Source organism: Hyalella azteca, unplaced genomic scaffold, assembly GCF_000764305.2.
Source record: "Hyalella azteca isolate HAZT.00-mixed unplaced genomic scaffold, Hazt_2.0.2 contig12239, whole genome shotgun sequence".
Taxonomy (NCBI): Eukaryota; Metazoa; Arthropoda; class Malacostraca; order Amphipoda; family Hyalellidae; genus Hyalella; species Hyalella azteca.
The window spans coordinates 425426-449405 of record NW_025942202.1 but is presented as its reverse complement, the minus strand read 5'-3'; the positions used below and the strand labels follow the sequence as shown (position 1 = coordinate 449405).

The 23980-nt window shown below is 35.8% G+C and overlaps 1 protein-coding gene across 2 annotated transcripts; it reads left to right on the top strand.

Moving 5' to 3' along the window:
• The first annotated feature begins 1195 nt into the window (after nt 1-1195).
• On the top strand, nt 1196-12933 carry LOC108667677 (ABC transporter G family member 20). 2 transcript variants are annotated; one of them, XM_018154725.2, is made up of 17 exons: nt 1196-1496; nt 2619-2732; nt 3049-3208; nt 3473-3627; nt 4385-4492; nt 6189-6282; nt 7283-7366; nt 7480-7533; nt 8347-8508; nt 8881-8981; nt 9307-9511; nt 9871-10027; nt 10234-10346; nt 10982-11052; nt 11384-11472; nt 11784-11960; nt 12227-12933. In XM_018154725.2, the coding sequence occupies exons 1-17, from the start codon at nt 1441-1443 to the stop codon at nt 12523-12525; spliced, it is 2199 nt and encodes a 732-aa protein (XP_018010214.1). In that variant the 5' UTR covers nt 1196-1440; the 3' UTR covers nt 12526-12933. The 2 variants fall into 2 exon arrangements, with proteins under 2 accessions (XP_018010214.1, XP_018010213.1); XM_018154724.2 differs by lacking the exon at nt 7480-7533 and having other exon boundaries at nt 7283-7420.
• The last annotated feature ends 11047 nt before the right edge of the window (nt 12934-23980 follow it).

Sequence of the window (23980 nt, the reverse complement as noted above, 5' to 3'; positions counted from 1 at the left end):
AAGACATGATCCTTGCGATAGATTTACGTTACATGGTATTTATTGCATAACTCATTTCATCAACGGGCCAATCAATACCTTATGAACATTCAAAATATCCTCGAACATTGAGGAAAGTTTGTTGGGTGGATATCTTTTTTACCTAATCCACCTCATTAAAAGTAGCAGGAGTCGTCTACAAAATGGAAAAGATCAAAGCGTATCTGGTAAGTAGGATGATGAGTTTAATTTAGATTGTTCTTCTGCTGCTTTCTAAGACGGTTCATATATCAAGTACCTACAAAATTAAAGCATAGAAATAAACATTAAAATCCAGCCAAGTATGGAATTCTTTAAAAATTATCCACACGACCAGCATTTCGTATAAAATAAGACTTGCGTAGTTGTTGAGAATCGAACCCCTAGTAAAACCAAAAAACCCTAGTTTTTTTCCCTAGGAGCAAAGATTGAATACTTCTCCTTGATTATCGGATAAAGAAAGAAAAAAGTCTCATACAAATTGCAGATAATTAGACGTGACCTCGATCCAAAAATTTGGGATACGTATACTCAAAATGATTATCGATTTTGATTGGTAATTTTTTAACGCAAATTTTTTGCCAACAACACACCATAATATCCGAAAACAGGAAAATTGTTTTTGTGAAATTAATTTCCTTATCAATTTGGCAATCAGTAAGTGTAATCGTTCAAAACTAGCTGAAGTACCATTATTAGAATACATTTAGTTATTATTATTTTGTTGTTAGACCATCCAATCTTGAATTTTTTATCGAACAAATAATTGAGCACGTGTGGCATCAACTCAAGCATAATCAAAATCAGTGCCATGACATCTTATTGTGAAGAAAGTCGATAAGAGGTCATGCAAAGTATGTTGTTTGATTTTCTCGCTTCTCCCCGAACATTGAGAGATTATTAAGGGTGAATTTCAAAACTCAAATGATGTTCAATCGTTTGTTCATTCCACTGAAATACATACAATGAATATTTGTTCCCCGAAAATCTATATTTTTTTCATTTTCATTTACCTCACTCAATTTTCAACGCGTTATATAATTTTCAATAATGATTGCTAAAACATCGTTAGGCAACGGCTGCGTAGTATCAGTTGTTGTTATCTTTTTGTAATCAAGATAAAGCTCTTCGACGACCTCATAATGTCCGCGGATTGAGTGCAGGGACACTAAAGAGAGTCCAGCCCTTGTGCGAGATAAACTGCACCTAAGCAGCCTGCACTGAAAACCTGCAAAATCAAATAAATTTTTTACAAGTAATTTAATCCGAGCCCTGAATATTTGCGCTTACAAATCGAGCTTTGTCTTTCTATTTTTCTTGTAGAATTTTCGACAATATTTTAACGATGTTTAATAAATTGAGTTGATGTTTCCAGAAACGGGTTTTTCGTGTGGTTTATTAATTTAGAGAAAAAGTTATAAGATGACAGAAATAACGTCCAACTCTTCCCAAGGCTCTGACGATGGGGACAACTCAAGGTACAATGATAATTGAATCGCATGTTTTTTTTGTAATTTTGAGTATGAATGATAATTTAATTGTGCATTGTATTTTCCTACGGATGTTTCGTACATCTTATTTCTATCGCCAACAGCTTAATGGCTCCCATTCATTAATTGGAGGCAAAATGCGTACAGTTGAAAATTCTAATCTGGTCGATATTCCGCGTGGGAACATCCGAATATGGTACTAAGAAGATAAACGAATGGTTTAAAAATAATCTTATTAATGAGCCTTTATTTTGTTCAAAATATTCTACCAAATTCATTAAGTAGCTATAAAGTTTTTTTTATCTGGTTTTTAATCTAAGTTATATTACCCGCCTCTTTCTCCAGAGAAAATAAATGCTAGAAAATAAAAAATAAACTTATTCAATTGACGTGAATTGTAAATTATTAATTCCAAGCTATTGTGCATTTCATCAACTGATAGTTAAATTTAAATTGTAATTACATTTCATCGATTACTCGGCTGAACTTATCGGCAACCTTAATTTGATGATGAATTTTGCTTCCAAAATAGAAGGGTTTAACCTCAAAAGCATGTCAATAGAAACTTTTCTACAATCATTTTTATCGTAAAAAGTATTCGAGCATGTACTAGCGTAAAATTGCGATGGAGTTGACCTCGTAACTTTCGAAAGTAGACATTTTCTATAGGCTATTAATGATATCACTTAAATTAACTATTCCTTATTTACATATGATATTGATTGGAATTTATCACAGTACCTAAACAAAAGAACGTCTTAATGCCCATATGCGTATAGCATTTTAATGTGGTTGCCGAAGTTCGTCTTGGGATATTCAAATTTTATTGGGAATATTCAACTTTGTGTACCATCAAATCTTAAAATTTTTGTATGCATCTTATATGCCTAACTAATGAGTGATATGAAGATTGATGCGACCTCATGGTAATGAAACCTCTGCGGCCGTGCAAGGTTTCCCATCTTAAGTAGGTTCTGAAGATGAACAAAGTTTATGTTGTTCTGAATTTATTCGCGAATTAATAATAATAATTGTCTTAATTTCTTGAATAATAGAAAATCTACATCTATAATTCATAAAATGAATAATTATTAATAAATTCCCCCACAGGCAATGGCAAGAGAGCGCAATCGAAATTCGCGATGGGTGTAAGTCGTACGGCCGCGGTAAGAATAAAACGCAAGTTCTCAATCACATCGATTTGACCGTCCCAGTTGGAGCCATGTTAGTATCCTAGTAACTGAGCATAGCAGTATTTTATCGCAATTTGTTTAAAGCTTTTATGACATTTATTTGTTACATGTAAGATTTTTAGCTCATGTTGCACGGAAAATGAGAAAAGTTCAGGAGATATTGTTTCACTGATCCGAGTATCACGGTCGATAAAAGTCGTGGAATATAACAAGCTTCAATGTAATGATGACTATCTGTAATGGTGTTTATTAATCTTAATTCAAATTAAATTTAACACTCCAGTTTCAACCATGGTTGAATTAATATGTATTAATTCAACCATGAGTTTCAACATTTTTCCTCGAAGCTACGGCTTGCTTGGACCAAGCGGGTGCGGCAAGACGACGCTACTGAGCACGTTGGTGAACAGCCTGTCTCTGGACCACGGATCTGTGCTCATCTGCGGCTACAAACCCGGCACTGTTGAGGCCGCTGTTCCCGGACACAGAGTCGGCTTCATGCCTCAGGTGATGAATTCAGTTTCACTGCACAATCGCTGTCACAAAAGAAAAAACCTCTTAACTAATAAAATAAAAATATAATGTCGTGTTCCACGCAATGATTAATTAATTTTTTGTCTGTGTTATTTTGAAAAATTCTGAAACCGATCAAACGAAAAACTTTTTAATTTTCATTTTTTATTACACTAGTCAAAACGTAATAGCTTCTGGCTGCCACAAAAACTTGAATTATTTATTGCATCCCTCACTCATAATTTACCCTCTAAACAGGAGCTTGCTTTGATGCCAGCTTTAACAATCAATGAAACCCTTCAATACTTTGGACGAATTCATAGTTTGGGGAAAGAAAAAACTAAAGAACGATCAGAATTTCTACTCAAGTTCTTGGACCTCCCAAATGGTGTCAGATTGATATCCCAACTCAGGTAAGAGACTAGAATGCAACAACAATATTGCTTCTATTTGTATTTTTCAGTTTCTTTAATCAGTGTAATGCTGATTTTGCCATTGTTGCGTATATTTTTGTTATATACTGTCATAAGTTTTATGGGTTGCTGGTATAATGTAATGTATTTAGCCACATTCTTTATTTTTCTTATAATAAATACTTTAACATTTAATGAGTCATATACCGCTTTCTTCACCTGTCCCCTCTAACGCCCTCGAAGCTGTTTAGCTTACGTGGTGGTCATTCACTAGGAAACTTTTTGTTATTTCTCTGACCATGTTGTTCATTTTTTCAACCCTCACACATTTTTATGTGAATGGAAAAATAAATAATATTTGTTAATCGTCATCTAGAACTGGACGTTCTTTATGGTTCTTGGAAAACTATTGATAAATCATTTAAAATGAATGTGGAGCCTGATATTGTTTGAGTCTTTTTATCAGTAAAGTGTTGGTTGCTTTGTGAAGTTCTCACACCAGCTATAAAATCATATTCATGATTACGCATTAGTTAGTCAATATGTAGAGGAGAGGTCAACGTTAGGAGTATTTGAATCTGATTAAAAAGAATTTGTACTATTTTGGAAAGTTCAATGTTATAACCGGCTGCTCGAAAATATGATGATTTTTTCAATAACAGTATTTAATTTATGTGTTATAAGATAATTTATGATTTTTAGATTCACAAATTGCACTTATTTTTGTTCTATTAATTATGTGATGACCACATCACAGCGGAGGACAACAGAGGCGCGTGAGCTTCGCAGTGGCGCTGCTGCACGAGCCAGAGCTGCTTATCCTAGACGAGCCGACCGTCGGCGTCGACCCTCTGCTTAGGACCAAGTCAGTTCAACCTTGCTTAATGAATACACGATAAATTCATATCATGATACATCAATTTCAAGTTAAGAAAACTTGATAACCTACTAAATAAATAACAAAATTAAATTTTCGTTAAATCAATTGCTCATATGAGAAATTTAGTAGGAAAGTTACTTGATTAAAGATGTGCAAACTGCATGGGGGAGGAGTAAATGAGAATTGCAGTCCTTTGAAGTGTCGATTGCGGCAGTGCAAAGGCGCTCCGCAATTTCATTAAAATTGTGTATTTAGTCAAATATTGCTGCTCTCCATCTTCCGTTTTGAGGGTTTAAGAAATACACCATATTGACATATACTAATACACTATGAGACATTAGAGAGTGGATAGTGCAAAACTGAAAAAATTATTTGAGATTGGTGAAGTACAAGTATTGTACAGCAGTGTCAAAACAGTTCCAGAATTTCCAGCATAATCTTCACTTTGGTACGAAGTAACGACAATCGAACGGCCAATATATTTAATCTTTGGCCAATGTGAAACAAAAACTTTGATCTACGGTACAACAATAATTGCTCTGAGGTTATACACTATATTGTACACTATATAATATAATACACTAAAAAATACAACTTATTGACGATACTAATGAAAATCGAACTAATACATAAAGAACCTTAGAGCAATTGTTTTACTGTACTGCAAATTTTTTTCACATTCGCAAAGATTAAATATATATTGGACATTCAACGGTCGCTGCTTCTTAACCAAGTGAAGATTACGCGGGAAATTCTGGAACTGTTTTGATTCAACAGTACTCGTACTTCATCAATCTTATATTTGCGTTTTCAGACTTGCTATATTCACTCTCAAACGCCTCACAAAGTTTTGCAGGTGCGGCATTCGCGTCGCATTCCGCGATTAATTGTTCACAATAGCATTGGTAACACAGAGAAGCGCCCTACTATGAGAGCCTTCATCAAATATTTGTTAGGGTTAGATGGAAGCTTGAAGCTTGTCCAATGTATTCCAGGATAATATGACGGATTACATCGGCCACAAAGCTGTAGGCAAATATGTCGAGGTTTAAATACAAGAGGAAACTCTTCAGAAGTAGAATACTCATGAAGCTTGAAGAATCCTAATCGCAAATTATAAAAGATCTAGAATGTTAGTAATCCGATATGTATTATATGATATAAACGGAGCTATCAATTCAGATCTTGAAGAGCCTAGCATTTATTAAATTCCTTTCACGCCTCATGAAGATGTATAGAAAACAATTTCAAAATATTTTCTGTGTTTAACTAAATAATGTATCATAGCTAATAAATTAGAATATGCAATGAATCGGAAGGAATTCATAATTCTCATAATTCTACGTTGATTAAAGCGAACTTTGGCCGAATTTACTTCAAATTAAAACTTGCCGTTAACGCATTTAGTCACCTTCTTTATGTTAAATGTCGTTAATTTAATTAACAATTTTTCACGTGTTTTTTTTCCTACGAAAAAAAATCAGCAAAACTTCATTCTGCGTGACCACATTACTGTCCAATGTACAAACTGAAATAAATGTTATTATTATTATTGTTATTGTTATTATCATTATCATTATCATTATATATTATTATTCTTAATATTATTGTTATTACTAACAGTATTATTATTGTTACTACTACTGTTACAAAAATTATATTACTTTTTTTGCGTTCACAGCATTTGGGAACATCTTAACAAAGTTTCGCGCACCACAAATGCCACCATCATCATCACTACGCACTACATCGAAGAGGCTCGTCAGGCTACTAGAGTAAGTCCGTGTTTTTAACGCATTTTTTCATTTGTGAAAAAATGCACTATTGTGCATTGTGTCCGTCTGTCCGTCCGTCTGTCTGTCTGTCCGTCTGTCTGTTTGTCCGTGACTTCACGTTTTCGTCGACGAGAAAGTGCGCTCTCTGTCACTCACTGCAGTGAGTACTGAGTTATATTTTTTATGTTAAGTAACAAGTTTAAGTCCAGCTTTGCTGCCATAAGTTAGATATCGCTAAGATGTCGCATTGAGATGGGCAACGCAACTATGATCATTATCAAGAAGTTATATATTTTTTACATACTTCATAAATGAATCATGCAAGTACTTAAAATTGACAATATGTAGAAAGAGAGTTATTATTTTGAGATATTCCACAGTTAAATCCTCGAAAGTAAATTATATTATTGTTTTGGAAAGCTTCATCTCTGCATGATTTCGAACTTTGACCTGTCAATTATGTTCAAGATAGACAGAATCTTGATTGGATATAAGTATTAAAATCACTTGTTTGCTTGAATCGCAAATTAACCAGGAATTTAATAGCAAAACCAAAACCACAAAAAATCACCATATCTTTATAAGAGAAAACGTTTTCTCTTATAAAGATATGGTGAATTTTTGTGGTATTGTTTTTGCTTTTAAATTCTTAGACAAGATCTTTGAAAATAGCAAAAGTTTGCAACGGGGAAGCCATCTATGAGGCTCTCTTATACAATTCGATTCAATATCGCAACTAACTATACTATTCTACTAACACTGATGTGAATATATTAATTTATAATATTAATTCACTTATACCAAATTATTAGTTGATGGTTTTCTAATTCTAATGCATTGCGAATGATACTTTTTATATATCACAGTCTTTATTTCACTAGCTTAGTATTTACCGGTGAATGGCAAAATTTAGTATGATAAAGTTGATCTATACTAAATTACTCCTAATAGTTATAATTATTGATCTTTCATTAATTATTCCTTCATATTCTGATCTCAGGTTGGCCTGATGCGCCGTGGCCACCTGCTGGCCGAGGCGTCGCCGCAGAACCTCATGCAGCACTTCGCTAACCCTTCCTTAGAGGACGTCTTCCTCGAGCTGTGTCTCAGGGATGGAGACTTGGACCCGTCCGCTAAGGTGGGTCTCTATATTCATCCCAGAACCTCATGCAGCACTTCGCTAACCCTTCCTTAGAGGACGTCTTCCTCGAGCTGTGTCTCAGGGATGGCGACTTGGACCCGTCCGCTAAGGTGGGTCTCTATATTCATCAATTTACTAACGTTTCACGAAGGTTATAAGTAGAAATTTCAAGAAAAATAACTCAAATAAGATAATGGTGCCCGAATTAATGCGGAACTCAGAAGCAAAAAATCAAAAATACTCGCATACACGGGTAGAATTTATTAAAAATTTGAAGCAAAATAGACGGTTTAAAATGTTGCGATTCGGTATCATGACGAGAAAAGAAGTCAATAATTAAAATGTTTCTCCATTGAAAATAATTTCAAAGCCAATTCCTCTTAGCATCCAAAAAGTTACTGTCATGTAAGATGATGCATGTGCAACGATTTTTGGAGAATTTTTCAGAATTCAACTAAAAATTAAATAAATTAATACGTTGTTCTTGATGATTGCACAAATATAGAAATATTAGAATAAGGAGTCAATCTAGTAATTTCTCCGTTTCAACTCCTATATTGATTTCCAAAATTGATTCCTGAGCGTCATTATTCGCATCATTGTTCAAACTATTTACGCACAAATGATTAGTTAGCAATTAATGGTCTTATGACATAAATAAATACAATGATAAGGTAATTTACTAAGGTTCATTCATACATTAATTTATTATCAATGTTTATTATTTATTATTGTTGTTCCATTTGGGATCGTTGCGGATCACGAAGTCAGAATTATATGGCTTCTTAATACATTTCTTCAAATCAAATACCAAATGTAAATAATACAATTGTCCTTATTGTGAATATATATAGTTATTATTCTGAACCTAACATCAAAAATTATCATAATTATTCCTCTACATCGAAATGTTGATGTTTCAGCAAAATTCCGGCTTTGAAAAGGAAACTGACATTGAAATGCAGCCGTCCGACGCTGTGATGACCCGACGTCAGAGCCAAGCGAGCACGGCGCTCGTTGTGAGGCTCAACAGCAGCGGCCATCACTCTATGCTGCAGGAGCCAACGATCCTAAATCATATCAAGGTTAGAGTGTATTTTCAATTGAAGACAAATCAATTAATTGAAAATTATAAATGATTCCAAAGTAACTTGATGTCGACTGTTAGGAACACAGATTTCTTTGCTCATCAATTTCAGAGAAAGAAAAATGTCCATTAATTCCAACGTAACGCATGATATTTGAGGGGATAAATCCGATGACTAGCCTCTATTAACTAGTGACTTTCCTTTAAGTTTCCACAGGGTTGAAGGTAATGTTTATTCACAATCTATAGTTAAAAAACTTGCAGTGTTATAATATTTTCAAGAGCGATTTTTGTTTAATTATTTTAATTTAATTTATAATTTTATAAAATTAAATTACCTTAATTTTTTATTCGTAAATCGCGCCTACAGAAGCCATGGACCGCCACCTCCAAAAGAGAAAAGTTCTTGTCCGGCGCTAGAATATCCGCCCTCATCGTAAAGAACATCATCAATCTCACCAGGAATGTCATGTGAGCTCAGGGATAATATTTAAGCTTCTATTTATATGTGAGCTTCTCTTCCGAATGTGGGATAACATTTAAGGCTTTTCGACTCGTGTGTCGTAAAATAAAATCCTAAAAACATATTCAAATCATACATAATCGAAGATTTCTCTGGGTGCTGGTGCTAAAACCTCAAAAGTCAGACGTTAAAAGAGTGCATTCTTTTACATGATGTTTAAATATATATACGCTTTAAACGCATTTTCCTATAAATTTCCTGCAAAACAAACATCATGATTCATATAAATTAGTAACGTGAAATAGATTACAGAAGCGCATATGTTCTCATCAGGTTCCTCCTTCTGGCCTTTGCCTTGCCAGCGATTCAAACCGTCCTATTTTGCGTCACGATCGGAGGTACTCCCAAGAACCTACACGTCGCAGTCACCAATCTCGACAATGGCATTAATTTCGACAATGTCATTCCAAAGCTCAATTACAGCATAAATATAGCAGACGCCTACTTGAATGAGTTGAATGATGAGATCATCATTCAGGTAAATAGACAATAAATATGATTATATTTCAAAACCTTTACATGTACTTATTAAATATGATTAACGAATTTCGTGATTACTATTTGTTGTTTATAGGAGTTGAAATAATGCTAGTGTACATATATGAATATTTCGTTTAAACTGAATTCTGCTATAAAGAAAACATGGAGTTTTCAAATCTTCAGTTATTAAATATTGTTTATTACTCACTTGATAAATCTTTCGTGACACAAAATAAATTTACAAAACCCTTCTATGGCGAATAAGCTATACCCCAATCTCAAGCTCAGCCAGACTGAGGTACCAGGAGAAAGTCATACCAGTCAGACTGAGACTATAATTCGTTTGGTATTTACAAGGACGCTTTTGATACTTTTGACGCTGGATTCGGAGCTGTGGAAGACGGCGACGCGTGGGGCCTGCTTTACTTTCCCGAAAATTTCACGGTAGCTCAGATTTTCCCCGACGCCTATAATGTTTCTGAGAGACAAATTCACGTCTACATGGACAACACCAGTGAGTTTATTTGTTCATGATAAGTGAAAAAATTTTTGCTTCTGATTTTTTGATTTTACAAAGAATCATCACGAGGTGCTTGCATGTAATAGAAAGCTCAGTTAACTATAATTGCTGTTTTTCTCCTGGAATCTTGTTGTGACAAGATTATATTTATGCCCGTATCAATATGAAACTAATTCATTAATTAATGCTATTTATTTCAGATCAACAAATTTCGTACACGATCCTGCTTCAGTTTTTTGCCGCCCTTCAGCGACTTGTGGTTGACTTTGCGTCAAATAATTTCACGGATGTGAGCATCGTCAGTCCTTTGAAGGTAATTTACAACCGTCAAAAATATCTCATAATATTTCATTTTCTGATTAATGCTCAGGTGACCCAGTAACCACACTAACTGTGCTCTGAATAATTTCATGCGGCACAGACACTTTTACTTCACTTTTGTTCTCTATCTAGGGAGTGACGAGTAATCACTGACACGATAAGAAAAAATTCAAAGTTTTCCAAGATGGGGAAAGGGGAATAAGATATATGTAGAAGATAAGCATATAGAAGATAAAATCTTCTAAATCATATAGAAGATAATCATTTTTTCATCATAGTAAGGCAGGACCGTACGATGATGATGACTGTACTAATGAGAGATTTTATGCAGTCAAAACTAAAATGTAGAGTATCTATCAAATGATAAACGATCCAAATCTTTTGAGAGGTGATATCACTGATATGGTATAATTTTTCAGCGGTATATTTTAAATATTAATATTAATTTCTGCAAACTTTATTTCATATAATTCAATGGAAATTTGTAGCAATTAAAGTGTATCATTTTACAGGACCTATGTATATGGAATATAGATTGTAGATTATCACATTGCCTTTTCCCTATTTGTTGTTTACTTCTATTTTTTCTTCTCCATATGTCAAATTTATTTTATTGATGTCATAAAGATTGAGGATCCAGTCTACGGGAGCACCAACCCAACTTTCACCGAGTTCATGGCTCCTGGAGTAATCTTGACGTATGTATGGAGGAAATGCTCATTAAATTGATGTATTGCAATGACCGAATAAATTTTATTTGTGATTAAATAATGAAGTTACAAATACTATTATTGATGCATGAAACTCAAATCACTTTTCGCTTTTCTAACATGTTGAAATTTGTATTGAAAAATTTCCTTACAGATGTGCAATGTGACTATAAAAGCTTTTAGTGTTACAAAGACATTTATTAATGCAGTTTCTAGCAAACTTTACTTCCACATTAGAAATTATTCTTGCCTCAATTTGGTTTTGTTTTATTTATTTAGTCAATACATTTTATTCCAGAATTGTAATATTTGTTCTCAGGTTATCTTATTTCATGGCCATGTCTTTGACTTCTGTTGCCTTCGTTATTGAGAAAAAAGAAGGTCTTTATAACCGAGCACTTGTCGCAGGTAAGTTATTAGCGAGACGCCAGCGAGATTGTGTACAATAAATTTAAAAATTGTGAATTGACAAATCTTCCACGGGCCTATTTATTGAATAGTCATATAATATGAATATTTTATACTATTTTGTGGAATTTAGATAATTTTGCACACCTTTTAATGACAATATACCAATTGATAAAATATAATTCTCGAGTAATGAACTTTGCAATTTGTTCCCCGAAATTTATTGTGAAAATTGATCGAATTTTAGGATAATTGTTATTGCTGAAACACGAATACTAATGTTTTAACATAATTTTCTGTCTCGTGACAAGGCGTCAACAACCTGGAGATAATGTTAGCTCACCTGGTGACGCAACTCGCAGTACTCATCATCCAGGTCGCCATTATCTTGGTGTTCATGTTCGCTGTGTTTAACATCCCGTGTGAAGGAAGTATGTCCCTAGTGATCCTGCTGTCTCTGCTGCAGGGTCTCTGTGGCATGACGTTCGGTGAGTCGTAGCAACTTCATATTGGTTCATGAATAGTTTAGTTTCTAGTTCAGGTTAAATATTTTTTCGATAAAATATATTTCACGTTGAGAATTTTTGTAAATTCATGATGAGTTGCAGCATTTTTAAGAAACGTGTGTCAGTTATTGAACTTATATGGCCCACAAATTCGTCTAATTGAGGATTACAATTTAGTGCGACGTTCAATATTCGTGAGCTTATCAAATTAGATTGAACTCACCACAATACATTAATTTTATCCCCAGGTTACTTCATTTCGGTGTCGGTAGAGGACGAAATGACAGCATTCCAAGCAGCAATGGGCGTATTCTATCCCATTCTGCTACTCTCTGGAATAGTTTGGCCAGTTCAAGGCATGCCGATCGGACTACAGTACATTTCGTACGCCTTGCCTCAAACGTACGCATGCGACAGCATCAGAGCGATCCTCTACAGAGGCTGGAACCTTACTTACTTTGATGTGTACTTCGGGTTTATCGTCACCATCATCTGGATGGCTATTCACGTCAGTGGAGCTGCGCTAGTTTTGACGATAAAGCATTAGATAAATGCTTTTCAATTTTTTAGAGTATTTTCTTCTTGAAACCATATTTTATATTTGTATAATAAATGCGATGTTTATATTTGGATATATGCATTACATGCCTAGAATTATGGTTATAAATGCTCTGAAGAGCACAATTTTTCCTTGATCAACAAAATTTGGAAATATTTTTCAAATTTAAAACCCAAAGCCCCATTCTCTGCATGCTATTTTTTTAAGTGATTCAATTTCGCATCTCATCGCATCTCATCACACTCAATATAAGCTTGTTATTGAGTAAGATATTGAATATGAAAAATCCCCAATTTAATATATGTTTGTTCAATTACCCCTCACATGGGATTTATTTACATACATAATTTTAAGCTACCATGTTGAATTTATTATGTTGAATGGTATACTCTATGAATGAACAGTTTATTTATTCTTACTGTCATTTTTCTCATTTCCATACTTCAAAATTTTGATACTCAACAATAGGTAATTCATATTCAGCTTTTAAAAGATTATAGTTTTATCTTCGATCACTCCTTATCATGGGCTGATTTAAAAATATGTGGCGTTACTTGTCATTCAATTCCTTGAGGTATCAAAGGAAATCACAAAGTCAATTCCTCGCTGATGATGAGAGTATTAAGAGGTTAACATCGACTAAAGTCAGGAAAGCGTTCTGAATCTACTCTGGAACGGCGGTGAAATGAACTGAAAACGTTTGTCTCAGGTCCGTAGACATTGATTGAAAATTGTAAAATAATTCTTTCTGCTGAGTTGCAGGGATGTAAAAATGATTTGAATCTGTTTTATGGAAAGCTGTAATAAGAAGAGTATAATCAAGATGGATTTAATGCTAAAAATACGAGCTCCAAGTTAATATCATCTTACGTGCAAATGTATCATCAAATCAACAAAGAAACACAAGAAAAAAATGAACAAAAATTTATATCATAACACAATTTAGATTTTTCAAAATTAAATAATAAAAAAAAACATCATTATCAATTATGTCCAGAACACACACAATTATCCCAGGTATATATTTTGACAACCTTGAAATTCTTAAGCCACAGTGACTTGTAGGAGTGAAATGGCATGGTCTGCTGCAGCATCTGAGCCGCTCACAGCCCTATGATCAAGGAGGTGTAACTGAGTGACGTCTGGTTCTGATCCTTCACAACATACAAGGCAATAATTTGCTGGACACGCCACTCAAATCATCTGCCTGATAAACCAGAGGCTGATGGCAATGACTATATACTTCAGGCGTCTGGGCTAATGTTCCTAGGCGACGTTCTCTACACACTTTGGTGTCAGAAGACACTCGCTAAATGACACGAACATTAATGTAGAAAATCTAATAACAAAAAATTATATTCTTTGTGATCAAGGTTTGGCCCAGATAAAAAAACGATGAAGTTGATCATGTTTTCATTTAGCAGTGGATTATTGTACCCAGTTTATAGTAGATGAGCTAACGTGATTAGTATCAAGTTTTCTTCTTTCGTTTCTGGCTAATGCATGAATAATAATTACTTATTCTGCTTAATTTCAGTTAGAACAACGTGAGGAATCCTTGTTGTTGATAAAACAACAAATTGTGATTATCACGCAGTCAACATGCACTTCGTTGTTTCCCTCGTTTTGTTTACAGTTCAATATCTAAAATTAAAAACGGTCAAGAAATAGCTGCTTCATATTTCTTTGCGAACTGAAGAATGTTAAAAATAGCAAAAACCTACCCCTAAAACCTTTCCAATAGCTTCAAATTGCGAGGGCGCTTCCTCATTTTTGATAGCAAAGAGGTTGCATGAATCCGTAGATGTCATGCAATCGGCGGTCAAAAACCCAAAAGCCTCTTCAACATTTTCAAGAGTTTATTTAAGTAACCATAGCTGAAAAATGTTGACATAAGTTAAAGCTGAACATGTTGGATCTTTTATCAGCTTAATACTAAAAACAAATCACCAATAATCACTCCAATTGTGTTTACTTATAAGACATGGAATGTATTTTAAAAAGTTTAGGCGCATATGACGAAAAGTCTATGGATATGCAAAGTTTCTGTGCCGATGGACTAGCCTGGAACGTGAGAACGAAGTGGGAGCTCCACACACCCACGGACCTTGATCGAGCGGCGTGGCCGATCGAGCCTGTCGAAGCTGCCCTCTTGCGGACAATAATTGACTGAACAAGATGGTGGCTGCAAGAATCGAACCATCATTAGGGTATCCTCTTTCACAGCTAGTTAAAGACTAGCTTGTACACAGAACGAAACATTTCCGGGATGTACCAATGCCGAGCATAGTGATGATTTATGGATTATGTCGAAGTTTCCTGTATGAGACACGGTGGAATGTAGAACTCTTTATTTAAGCGCCGTCTTGGTAGCTGTCATTGAAAACGTCGAGTAAGCTGACCGTCTCAATAGCGGCTTGATGAAACATTCAATAGGTCGGCAAAGAAGAGCTCAAAGATGAGGGCCTCGATCTAACACCAGTCCTTCGACGCACTTAATTCTCCTGATATATGCGAAGTCAGTTTATGAGGATTTATCGCCTCCTTAATAAATACGAATCTCACTAGGCGTAAGACTCAAATTCGATTGAGTCATTACATTCTAACTGGCAGTCAGAAAAGGTAGAGAAGACCACAAACTGGTCTTCTGCAGCGACTCCAGCACTGCATTTCTAAAGCTATGGTGAGATAATTCACGCCGGCTCTGCAATTACATTCGAGACTCGACGCGATGCCATTTCTAGATTATTCGCATTGAAGTCAATCATGCATGCAAAATGCACGATATTTCCAGCAAATCATCGTTGACTGGCATTTATACGCAGGTTATGCGCTAAAATTACGTGATTTCTTCCTCGTGCAGTCTGCATGTGCGAATTTGTCTGTCGAATTCTATGACCGCTCAAATTAAAGGACGTTGATCTCTGCATATAGGCAAAAAATGCACGTATTAGAGCTCCTGTATATATAAAATAAAGATTCTCTCGTTAAAAATTTGGTGAAGTTAGTTCGCTGCAAATGTATGACACTTTGTATACCATTTCCAAGCATTTAATTCCATTTAAAAAAAAATTGTCTCTTCGGGCCGGGGAACGTTTTAACCATGTCACAGAATTATTTACTGTTTGCGCGCAGTATTAAATCATTTAAATCTGCCGTTTTAATATGAGTTGAAGATCTTTACAGCAAAACAGTTATTATTGAATTGCTCCTTAAAATTCCGTAATTTATTCAGAAATGTTTTTCATGCTTTAAATAGATCGTCATGCCACAAAAATCCAAAAAATTATAGACCTTGCCCCTACTATTATTAACTATTAACTATTAATAGTTTCTTAACTTGAACATGGCTACTTTTGACACTGCGAGCATTTTATATTCTTGATGATATGCAACAGAATAAATTGCTTAATTGGTTAAATGAATGCTGCATTTGAATATTCTCATATTTTCTATATTCATGTATCTGCTGATTTCGTATTCTAAGTCACTCATTTTGTGACGTTCATGATAACAACTGTGTGTGACCAGTCATTTTCGAATGATAAAATGTTGTGTCGTTTTGGTCTTCTCAGTGTAACTGTCAATATGTCGGTCTTTCTCTAACCAACACTAAATAAAAACTCATTAACTAGTGCTGCAAAATTAGTGCCATAATAATGTTTCAGTCAAAAGAGGCGATAGCATAACGGTGTCCGCTCTAATGAATTTTCAGTAAATCAGTCAGTTCAACAGAATCGAAATTAAGAAAAGAAAATCTTTAGGATTCGTAAACGCGTTTCAGTACGTCCTTTACAAAGATTCGTTAACTGTAGACGTAACGAGTTCAATTTGTGCAACCGAACTGCGCACCCAATTGTTCAACAACGAAAAGAGTGAACTCTACGAGCTCACCGAATCCCATGTTCTCTCCGCGTTATTATGATCAATTGAGTATATAAGGACGAAATTTAAAATCCAAGAGAGAGCATTTCACTGCATGCAACTCTGACCCATATAAATAAAATCAATGTTGAGGTACCAGCAGCCGGTAATACTTCATCCAGTGATCACAGATATCACAGCAAGGCAAACACGTACGTACTGCACTTTTACGTGCGGCAAAGACGCTGATCTCTGGGCGTGAAGACGAGATCGAGGAGCGCTCACTATTTTGTGTATCGCGTGAGATGCTGCCGTGGCGCGCCGAGAGAGACAGAGACTGAGGTGCGAGAGATCAGGGCGCTGGATATTTTGTGTATCACGTAAGATGCTGCCATGTCGCGCCGAGAGAGACAGAGACTGAGGTGCGAGAGATCAGAGCGCTGGATATTTTGTGTATCGCGTAAGATGCTGTCGTGGCGCGCCGAGAGAGACAGATACTGAGGTCCGAGAGATCAGAGCACTGGATATTTTGTGTATCGCGTAAGATGCTGTCGTGGCGCGCCGAGAGAGACAGAGACCGAGGTGCGCAAGATCGAGCAGCGCGGCGAGGGTGTGTGGCGCGTCTTGAGATGCCCACACAGAGCCGCTGCCGCGCTGTGTGGCGATCGCCCAGCCTCCAAGCAGCTTGCCTGGATCGCTGCCCCGCGCGTTCACGCTCAGTACAAAATCTAGCAAAACCAAAGCACAAGCCAACGAACTGAAGAGATCATAAAATTAATTAGCCACTTCTGTGACACTAACTCTATAAGTTGATGAGAGTTCGTTATAAATTCTGAAAAGAAAAAATGAATACCGAAAGAAATTACTGATACATGCGATTTTGTGTTCGTCAATGTCAATTAGTTATTCAGGAATAATCGAAAAAAATTAATATTGCGGTCGCAATAAACACAATATTTGGTCTCTTATCGCCGTCCAGATCAGATTGCAACCAAACTATGCTTAGCATAAGAATGGTTACGTACATGACTGATCGTACAAAAATCATCTTTATTATATTGATGATCCGTATATATGATGCTGCTTGGCACGTGTAATATGTACACCATAAAATTTCCCCCAGGTACCTTTCAGCGTAAAATTTAATAATTGTAATTCTTAATACGACATTGCAAATATATAAAACAAGTTTTAGCATTCTTAAAACCAAACAGAAAGGTTGATTAAGCGATAAGAAATTTTACAAGCAAAACTTGTAACTTTTTGTTGCGTATGAAGGAAATTTTTATTTCCTGAATTCAAAAGTAAAAAATCTGCAAACATTAATAACGCGAATTATTTATTTCTCAAATCACAGGTCCGCACGAACACTTCTCCCAGACTCATTTGGCTTGGGTATTCTAGATGCATATATGTTTGGTCATTCCACTCGAGCAGAAGCGAATTTTCAGTCCTCTATCCATATTATTCAAGTGCTGTCAAGCTTGTTCTATAGAAGTCATGTTCTTACTAAATACCGATGTTACTTGTATATAGCCTATAAGAAACTTTAATCAGCATTATACGCCAGAATAGTATCGTTTGTAAGAATACAACTCTATAATCTCGCTAACGGTGCGTCTTTCATTACTTTGTTCATAGGGGATTTCCATAATGAAAGGCAGAAATAACCTGCTATTGCTCAAACTCATTTTTAACATCCTGCCACTGTAGTTTAGAACAGGACTCTAAAGAGAACAATTATTAGACACAATCCATTCTAACGCTAGATCAAGATCGCTCTCGAATTATGCATGCTGTATTTTTTAGCCTCAAGCCAGGCAATGTGTTTTCTTCTCGCCAGAGCCAAAGCTTTACCTCACACATTCTCCCTTCGACGCCCAGAATACTGATAACGATCGCACCCCCAAATATTTATTCCAACGTAATTATAGGTAACAGGCTCCAAGACACATGCCTTGTTTGGAGCGGTTGCGGCTAGTCGTAGCTGCGAGAAGAGATCGCATGCGGCTTGTGAGGCTAAACGAAGTCTTGAAGCGGCGGCCTCGTCGGACAACCTCAACCTGGTAGTTGCGAGAAGGCTGGCCGCTTGGCCCGCTCCTAACTTGATAGAGTCATCATTGAGAAGCGTGTTCGGCGAGCCTTGATAGAGGCATCACGCTGGAGCGCGCGGCCAGGTATGATTGGACCTGAAGAAATGATGCGCACCGCTCACCATTACCTCTTTCAAGACGAAATTTTCGAAGTGCGTTAATATGCTACAGTATTTATTTCTCATAGGTTCGTGTGGGAATTTGAAACTTATATCGAACTTTTGTCTATTGTATAAGAGAGGTAACAGAACTATGAAACATATTTAGTCACCGTTTATTGCATAAATTTATCAGTTGAAGCGAATTTCAAATGAAGAGGCCTAAGTCTGTTCTATGAATGAGATATTTACATATTTACAATTTTACTGATATATATATAGAAGCAATTAAAAAATAAAAAATTACACAAAAAACACACACAAACAAAGAATACTTCTGTATTCAACCTGATAATCTAGCTAGCTATCTCGCCACATGTCTGTCGCGCCTGCAGCCGAGACGATATTAAAGCACCCATTAAGCTCGTATTAGTATGAGTTAGAATGACACTGCGATGTGGCAATAGCAGCAGCGGAGGTAGTGCCGACACCATCTATTTGGAGTGAGTGGTGCAAGGCGACGCCGTTGATACCACCTAAGTTCTCGGCGACGTCACCACGGCCACCTAAGTTCTCGGCGACGTCACCGATACCACCTAAGTTCTCGGCGACGTCACCACGGCCACCTAAATTCTCGGCGACGTCACCACGGCCGATGCCCACATGCCGCCGAGCCAGTAAGCCTAGCTCCTTGTAAGCGATATTCACCACCCAGATAGAAGGATGTACACGCTCTAAAACACACTCAGCACGCCCACCTTAACAAACTATTCTCCGAGGAATGTAAAAGACAAGTCCTGAATAACAAGGTGTCTGAATTGGGCTCGGAGACAACCAGTTCAAAGACACAAAAAATGCTTCGAAAGATTTTCAAGCCGCATCTTTGCTTATCCCCGTGATGGTGGCCACTAATCTCAATTAAAAGGCAGGAGGAATCCTGATGATGGTCACAAGATGTTTGTTACGTGCCTCTAAAGGAGTGAAGTTTTAGGTAACAATTTCCTCAGCTCGAATGCGGTAAGCTGGTGTCTAATCTGAAGCCCAATCTCACGCAAGTATATCGTTACGTTCCAGCCAATGAGGTGAAGAGGAGTGGTCTCTTACTCCGCCTCATGGGGGCGAGTCTCCCCAAAGTGATTGGCCTAGGTTTGTGTTATCCAGCAGGCTATAGCCTGGACCAACCACCCTTCTATCGGAAATGTTTCGTGGATGCCGCTGCTCCGCGATCGCCCATCCTGTTGAAGCAATTGCGAGCTTATCGTCAACGAAATAAATTTTCTTTGAAGTCCACCATCATTCTTTTCATCCTGCTGCCCATGATTGCAATCGTTCCAAAAACGCATCTTTTTCATTCCAGCATTAGGAATTATTAGGTGTCTTAACAAAATATTTGGTCTGGAATTTACGGGCTTTAAATCCAGGAGAAGCATTTAGTACGTTCTTTAAATTACAATTATGAAATTTCGTTTCAAATCTTCGTTTACTTCAGCTAATTAATAATTCACCTCAGCTATCAATGAAGTCATTCCAAGCTGCATTGATCATACGTTGGTTCATTGCACAACAATATTAGATCATGCAGATGCGCGGAAAAAATTGAAATATTGCATAACAATTAACCACATAATTACAATTGACCATGAAAATTATTTGTTCACAAAATTTTGGTATTTTCTTAACCATCTTGAAGAATTAAGGTTCTGGACGAACTCTTGATGTTTTTAAGAGTCATGGTAAAATTTTTACTTCTTCTACTAATTTTTACTTCTACTTCTTCATCACTTCTCCCCGATATTTTTTCTTAGTCTGCTTATTTTCTAAATTCATAATATCGAAGATTATCTGAAAGCTCTTTTTCTGAATAATTATAAAATTTGAAAATTATTTTCCAACTAATTTCTGGACTCTTCTCTATAATTCTTTCTGCTTGGGTTGATTCGAGGAATGAGGAATTTTCAAAGGTTATATTTAAAAACTTTCCAGTTTTGAATTCAAAATTTATTCATAAGTTAATATACTTGAACAACACTTAGAATTCGACCATAAATATAATATTATCTATCGAAAGTTTGTAAACATCTCAATTTGCCGTTGTTTAAAGTTCAGCTGATTTTATCGTTACCGTTCTTTTCAATTGCAAAAATCAAAGAATTGGTGCCACGTACTACATGAAATCATTTTACGTTTATTCACAGTAGTATATAGTAGTTGCATTCTGAATGCCGCACTTGTGTTCCTGAATTCCTGAGTACAAAATTTATTATTATTAATTTTCAAGTTGATTATTAATTAAATTTATGATTATTAATTAATTAGACAAGAAACTTTTTCATGAACGGTTCAAGGAAAGGAAAGGAAGAAAGTATGTTCAGGAAAGGAATATAAAGTATGCAGGTGCTGCAAATAAAAAATTCAGATATTCATTTGGTCTTACAGTTATTTATAATTAAAAAAATCGCAGCACCCGAATATCATTGCTGATACAAGTTATGTCCTAAGCTTGAAGCATTATATAACAACTTCATGAATAATAAACAATCGTTCAATATCCATGAACGATATCTCTTATCGTTCAAGGATATTGAACGATATCCTATCCTATCTCTTTATAATATAGAGCTACATTACTATATTAATTATGATATATTGAGCTACATTACTTAGTTATATTGCAATTTCTCGCGATACACAATTTATTGCGATTAAATTTGCACAAGTAATTGGAACTAATTCTAACTAAAATACATTCCAATACATTCCATTAAAATACATTCAAATACTCCAGATAATTCCTTCCATTTATAATTTTACGGGTATATGCCAAGAAACTGTTGCCTTATAGGACTACATGCTCAATGTATCCTGTGTTTATCTGTTTCAAATTTAACTTTCGATTTATAAATCTTGCATATGCCCCTAGCTGTGAAAATCAAATTCACAAAATAGGAAATTTTTATTTGTTGATCATTCTCTTATTCAATAATGTTACGATTGAGAAGTCATATACGTGCGTGCCCCGGGTTTCAATGCTCACATAATCAATTGATCTAGCATGTCGAAGCAGAGGGAGACCGTATTAGCATGATCATAGTAGAACATCCCATGAAAAGCTGATCCAGTCATGTTTCATATTCATGAGGGCCGCTGAGAAGAGACAGTCCATGTCGTGAGGGAAGTTATATGACCTCATACAGCCCTGGCCTCCGCATCGCGGCTCCGCTTACAAAAGACGCGAGTCTCGCGCGCCGTCTTTACGAGTGCACAAATATTACAGCCTTTCTGAGAACTACAGAATTATGTAAGACTTGAGAATTTGGTTCTCAAAAATTCTCGCTGGATTTTTTACGATTAACATATACGGTAGTTAATTGGAGTCACACGTCAACCACGACGAACGAGTTACGTACGTCTCCAGTAAATAAAGCTGAGATACATTTCTCGGTTATCTGTGTCATTGGAATTTTCAGGCACCAATTGTGTCTCTCTTGCTAGAATTTATTTGTACAATTTTTTGAAATCATTCCAATTATGCATTTCTAACAAAATTAAATTTCGTGCAAATCTGAGTAACTAAAATATTAAACTGCACAAATTTCAGGCTGTATTCTCTGTTACACCATATATCTTGTTCTCTGTTTACGGTATAATTAATTTACTTTGATGGCTAGAATTTCGTCCTCGACATGATGCCTACCTAGATTTTATCATTTGCAATCTACATCAAGCAGAGAAATGAATATGAATGGATAAATTATTAATTTTATTAAACATATAATGAATAACTTTCGCAAACAACTTTTTGAACATTTAAAAAGTTGGAAAGAGAGTAATTACGAGTGAAAACAATCCGTGCTTAGAGTAAAGATCAACGAACAACTTCGCGATCGATATCAGAACACGCCATTGTAGCGAGGGTTGCACCGGTTGCAGTCTCCTTGCTGATGTCAGTGGCCATTTTGCGATGCGCATCATCAGTTCAAGCTCGATGCTTTCATTCAATATTACTCGTACTTTTACATTATCATACGCTGACACTATCTGACTGCTATACAATTATGACACTTTAGTCATAATTGTATTCAAGTTCAGAACAGCGCGAATTTAGTTTTAATGTTGGCCAGTCAGCCGCGCGTGAAATTATATAAGTCGACAATTGTTATTACCAAGATATAGAAACAAATTCGAGCAGTAAAATGAATAATAAATAATCCTGTCAGCTCATGCCCCTAATAATGCTGCCCGTGACACAAAAATAATTGTGCATTGATGCGAAATCGACCCAATGATTTAGAAGCAATAAAAAACCTTATTGTAAAAAATAAATTCGACAACAGTCTTAGGCCTGCTACTACCAACAAGCTTCAATTGATTCAAGTTCCTAAAATTTTATTTAAGAGCAGATCTCTCTTCAAAAAATAGTTTATCTTGATGGAATGGTGATTAGTGTGCTCTTTAGCACGCAACAGGCATGCAGACTGTGGAATTAATTCATCTTCGGAAAATGAGACGTCTGCTCTCTGCTCAACACGAGGGACGTAAATTTTGTTTATGTCCTTCAAAATTCAGTGCGAAATAAAACCTGGAATGTCATCATGAAAATCAGGAATAGCTACAGGAAGATTTATGACCAGTAATTTTTTATCTTGGACGTTGGTTTATTTTTCAAATTTTGGTTGTGACTGTGAATGACATAGATATAACCATCAATTTTTTGAAGAGTTGATTTATTTCAAGACATGACTTGCATTCTGTATGCCACGACAAGCAAGTATGAATATCGCTAACAAAAACTGGAGATGTTTAACGCTTGCAGTTCCTCAACCTAGATGGTATCCATCTCCATTTGCAACGCCATTGCTCATTTTAAGGTGCGTTTAAAGATCTGTCTGAATAGAGTTTAAGTGCATGTAGCTACATTAACCAGACACTCACGTCTTACGTGCGTCAAAACCTCATAATAAGAGCTTGGTTCCTGCATTTTTAATGGGGTCGACGCTCTATCTTTTTAATTGAGCAATAATTATTGCAACAATGTTGCACTTCTGTTACCTATTTGGTCCTTCTTTTGTTATGAATTTCCTGAAAGAGATGAGTACACCTTAATAAATTGTGTAAAAAACGGGATTCTTACTTAAATTCGGTTCTTTAATAAAATAAAATAGCTCATAATTAAATATTATGTTCAAATTTTCCTGAATTTATCATTTGTTTTGTTCACCATATCCATTATTAATTATTATTGAATTTGAGTCTGTTGGGGGTAGTGAACGACAGGTCCAGCCAGCCCACTCGTGCTGCTCATTGTAAGACAAACCCACAACTCGGGACACAAAAGTTCGTCTCAACAATCACTCACTGCAACGCGGGTATCATAAATAACACTTCAGA

Bases quoted from the DNA above. Each gene is read 5' to 3' on its own strand.
- LOC108667677 (XM_018154725.2), top strand. From the start codon at position 1,441: ATGACAGAAATAACGTCCAACTCTTCCCAAGGCTCTGACGATGGGGAC. The intron at 4,493-6,188 runs GTCAGTTCAACC...TTGCGTTCACAG, and splicing joins GACCCTCTGCTTAGGACCAA to CATTTGGGAACATCTTAACA. The intron at 8,509-8,880 runs GTTAGAGTGTAT...TCGCGCCTACAG, and splicing joins CGATCCTAAATCATATCAAG to AAGCCATGGACCGCCACCTC.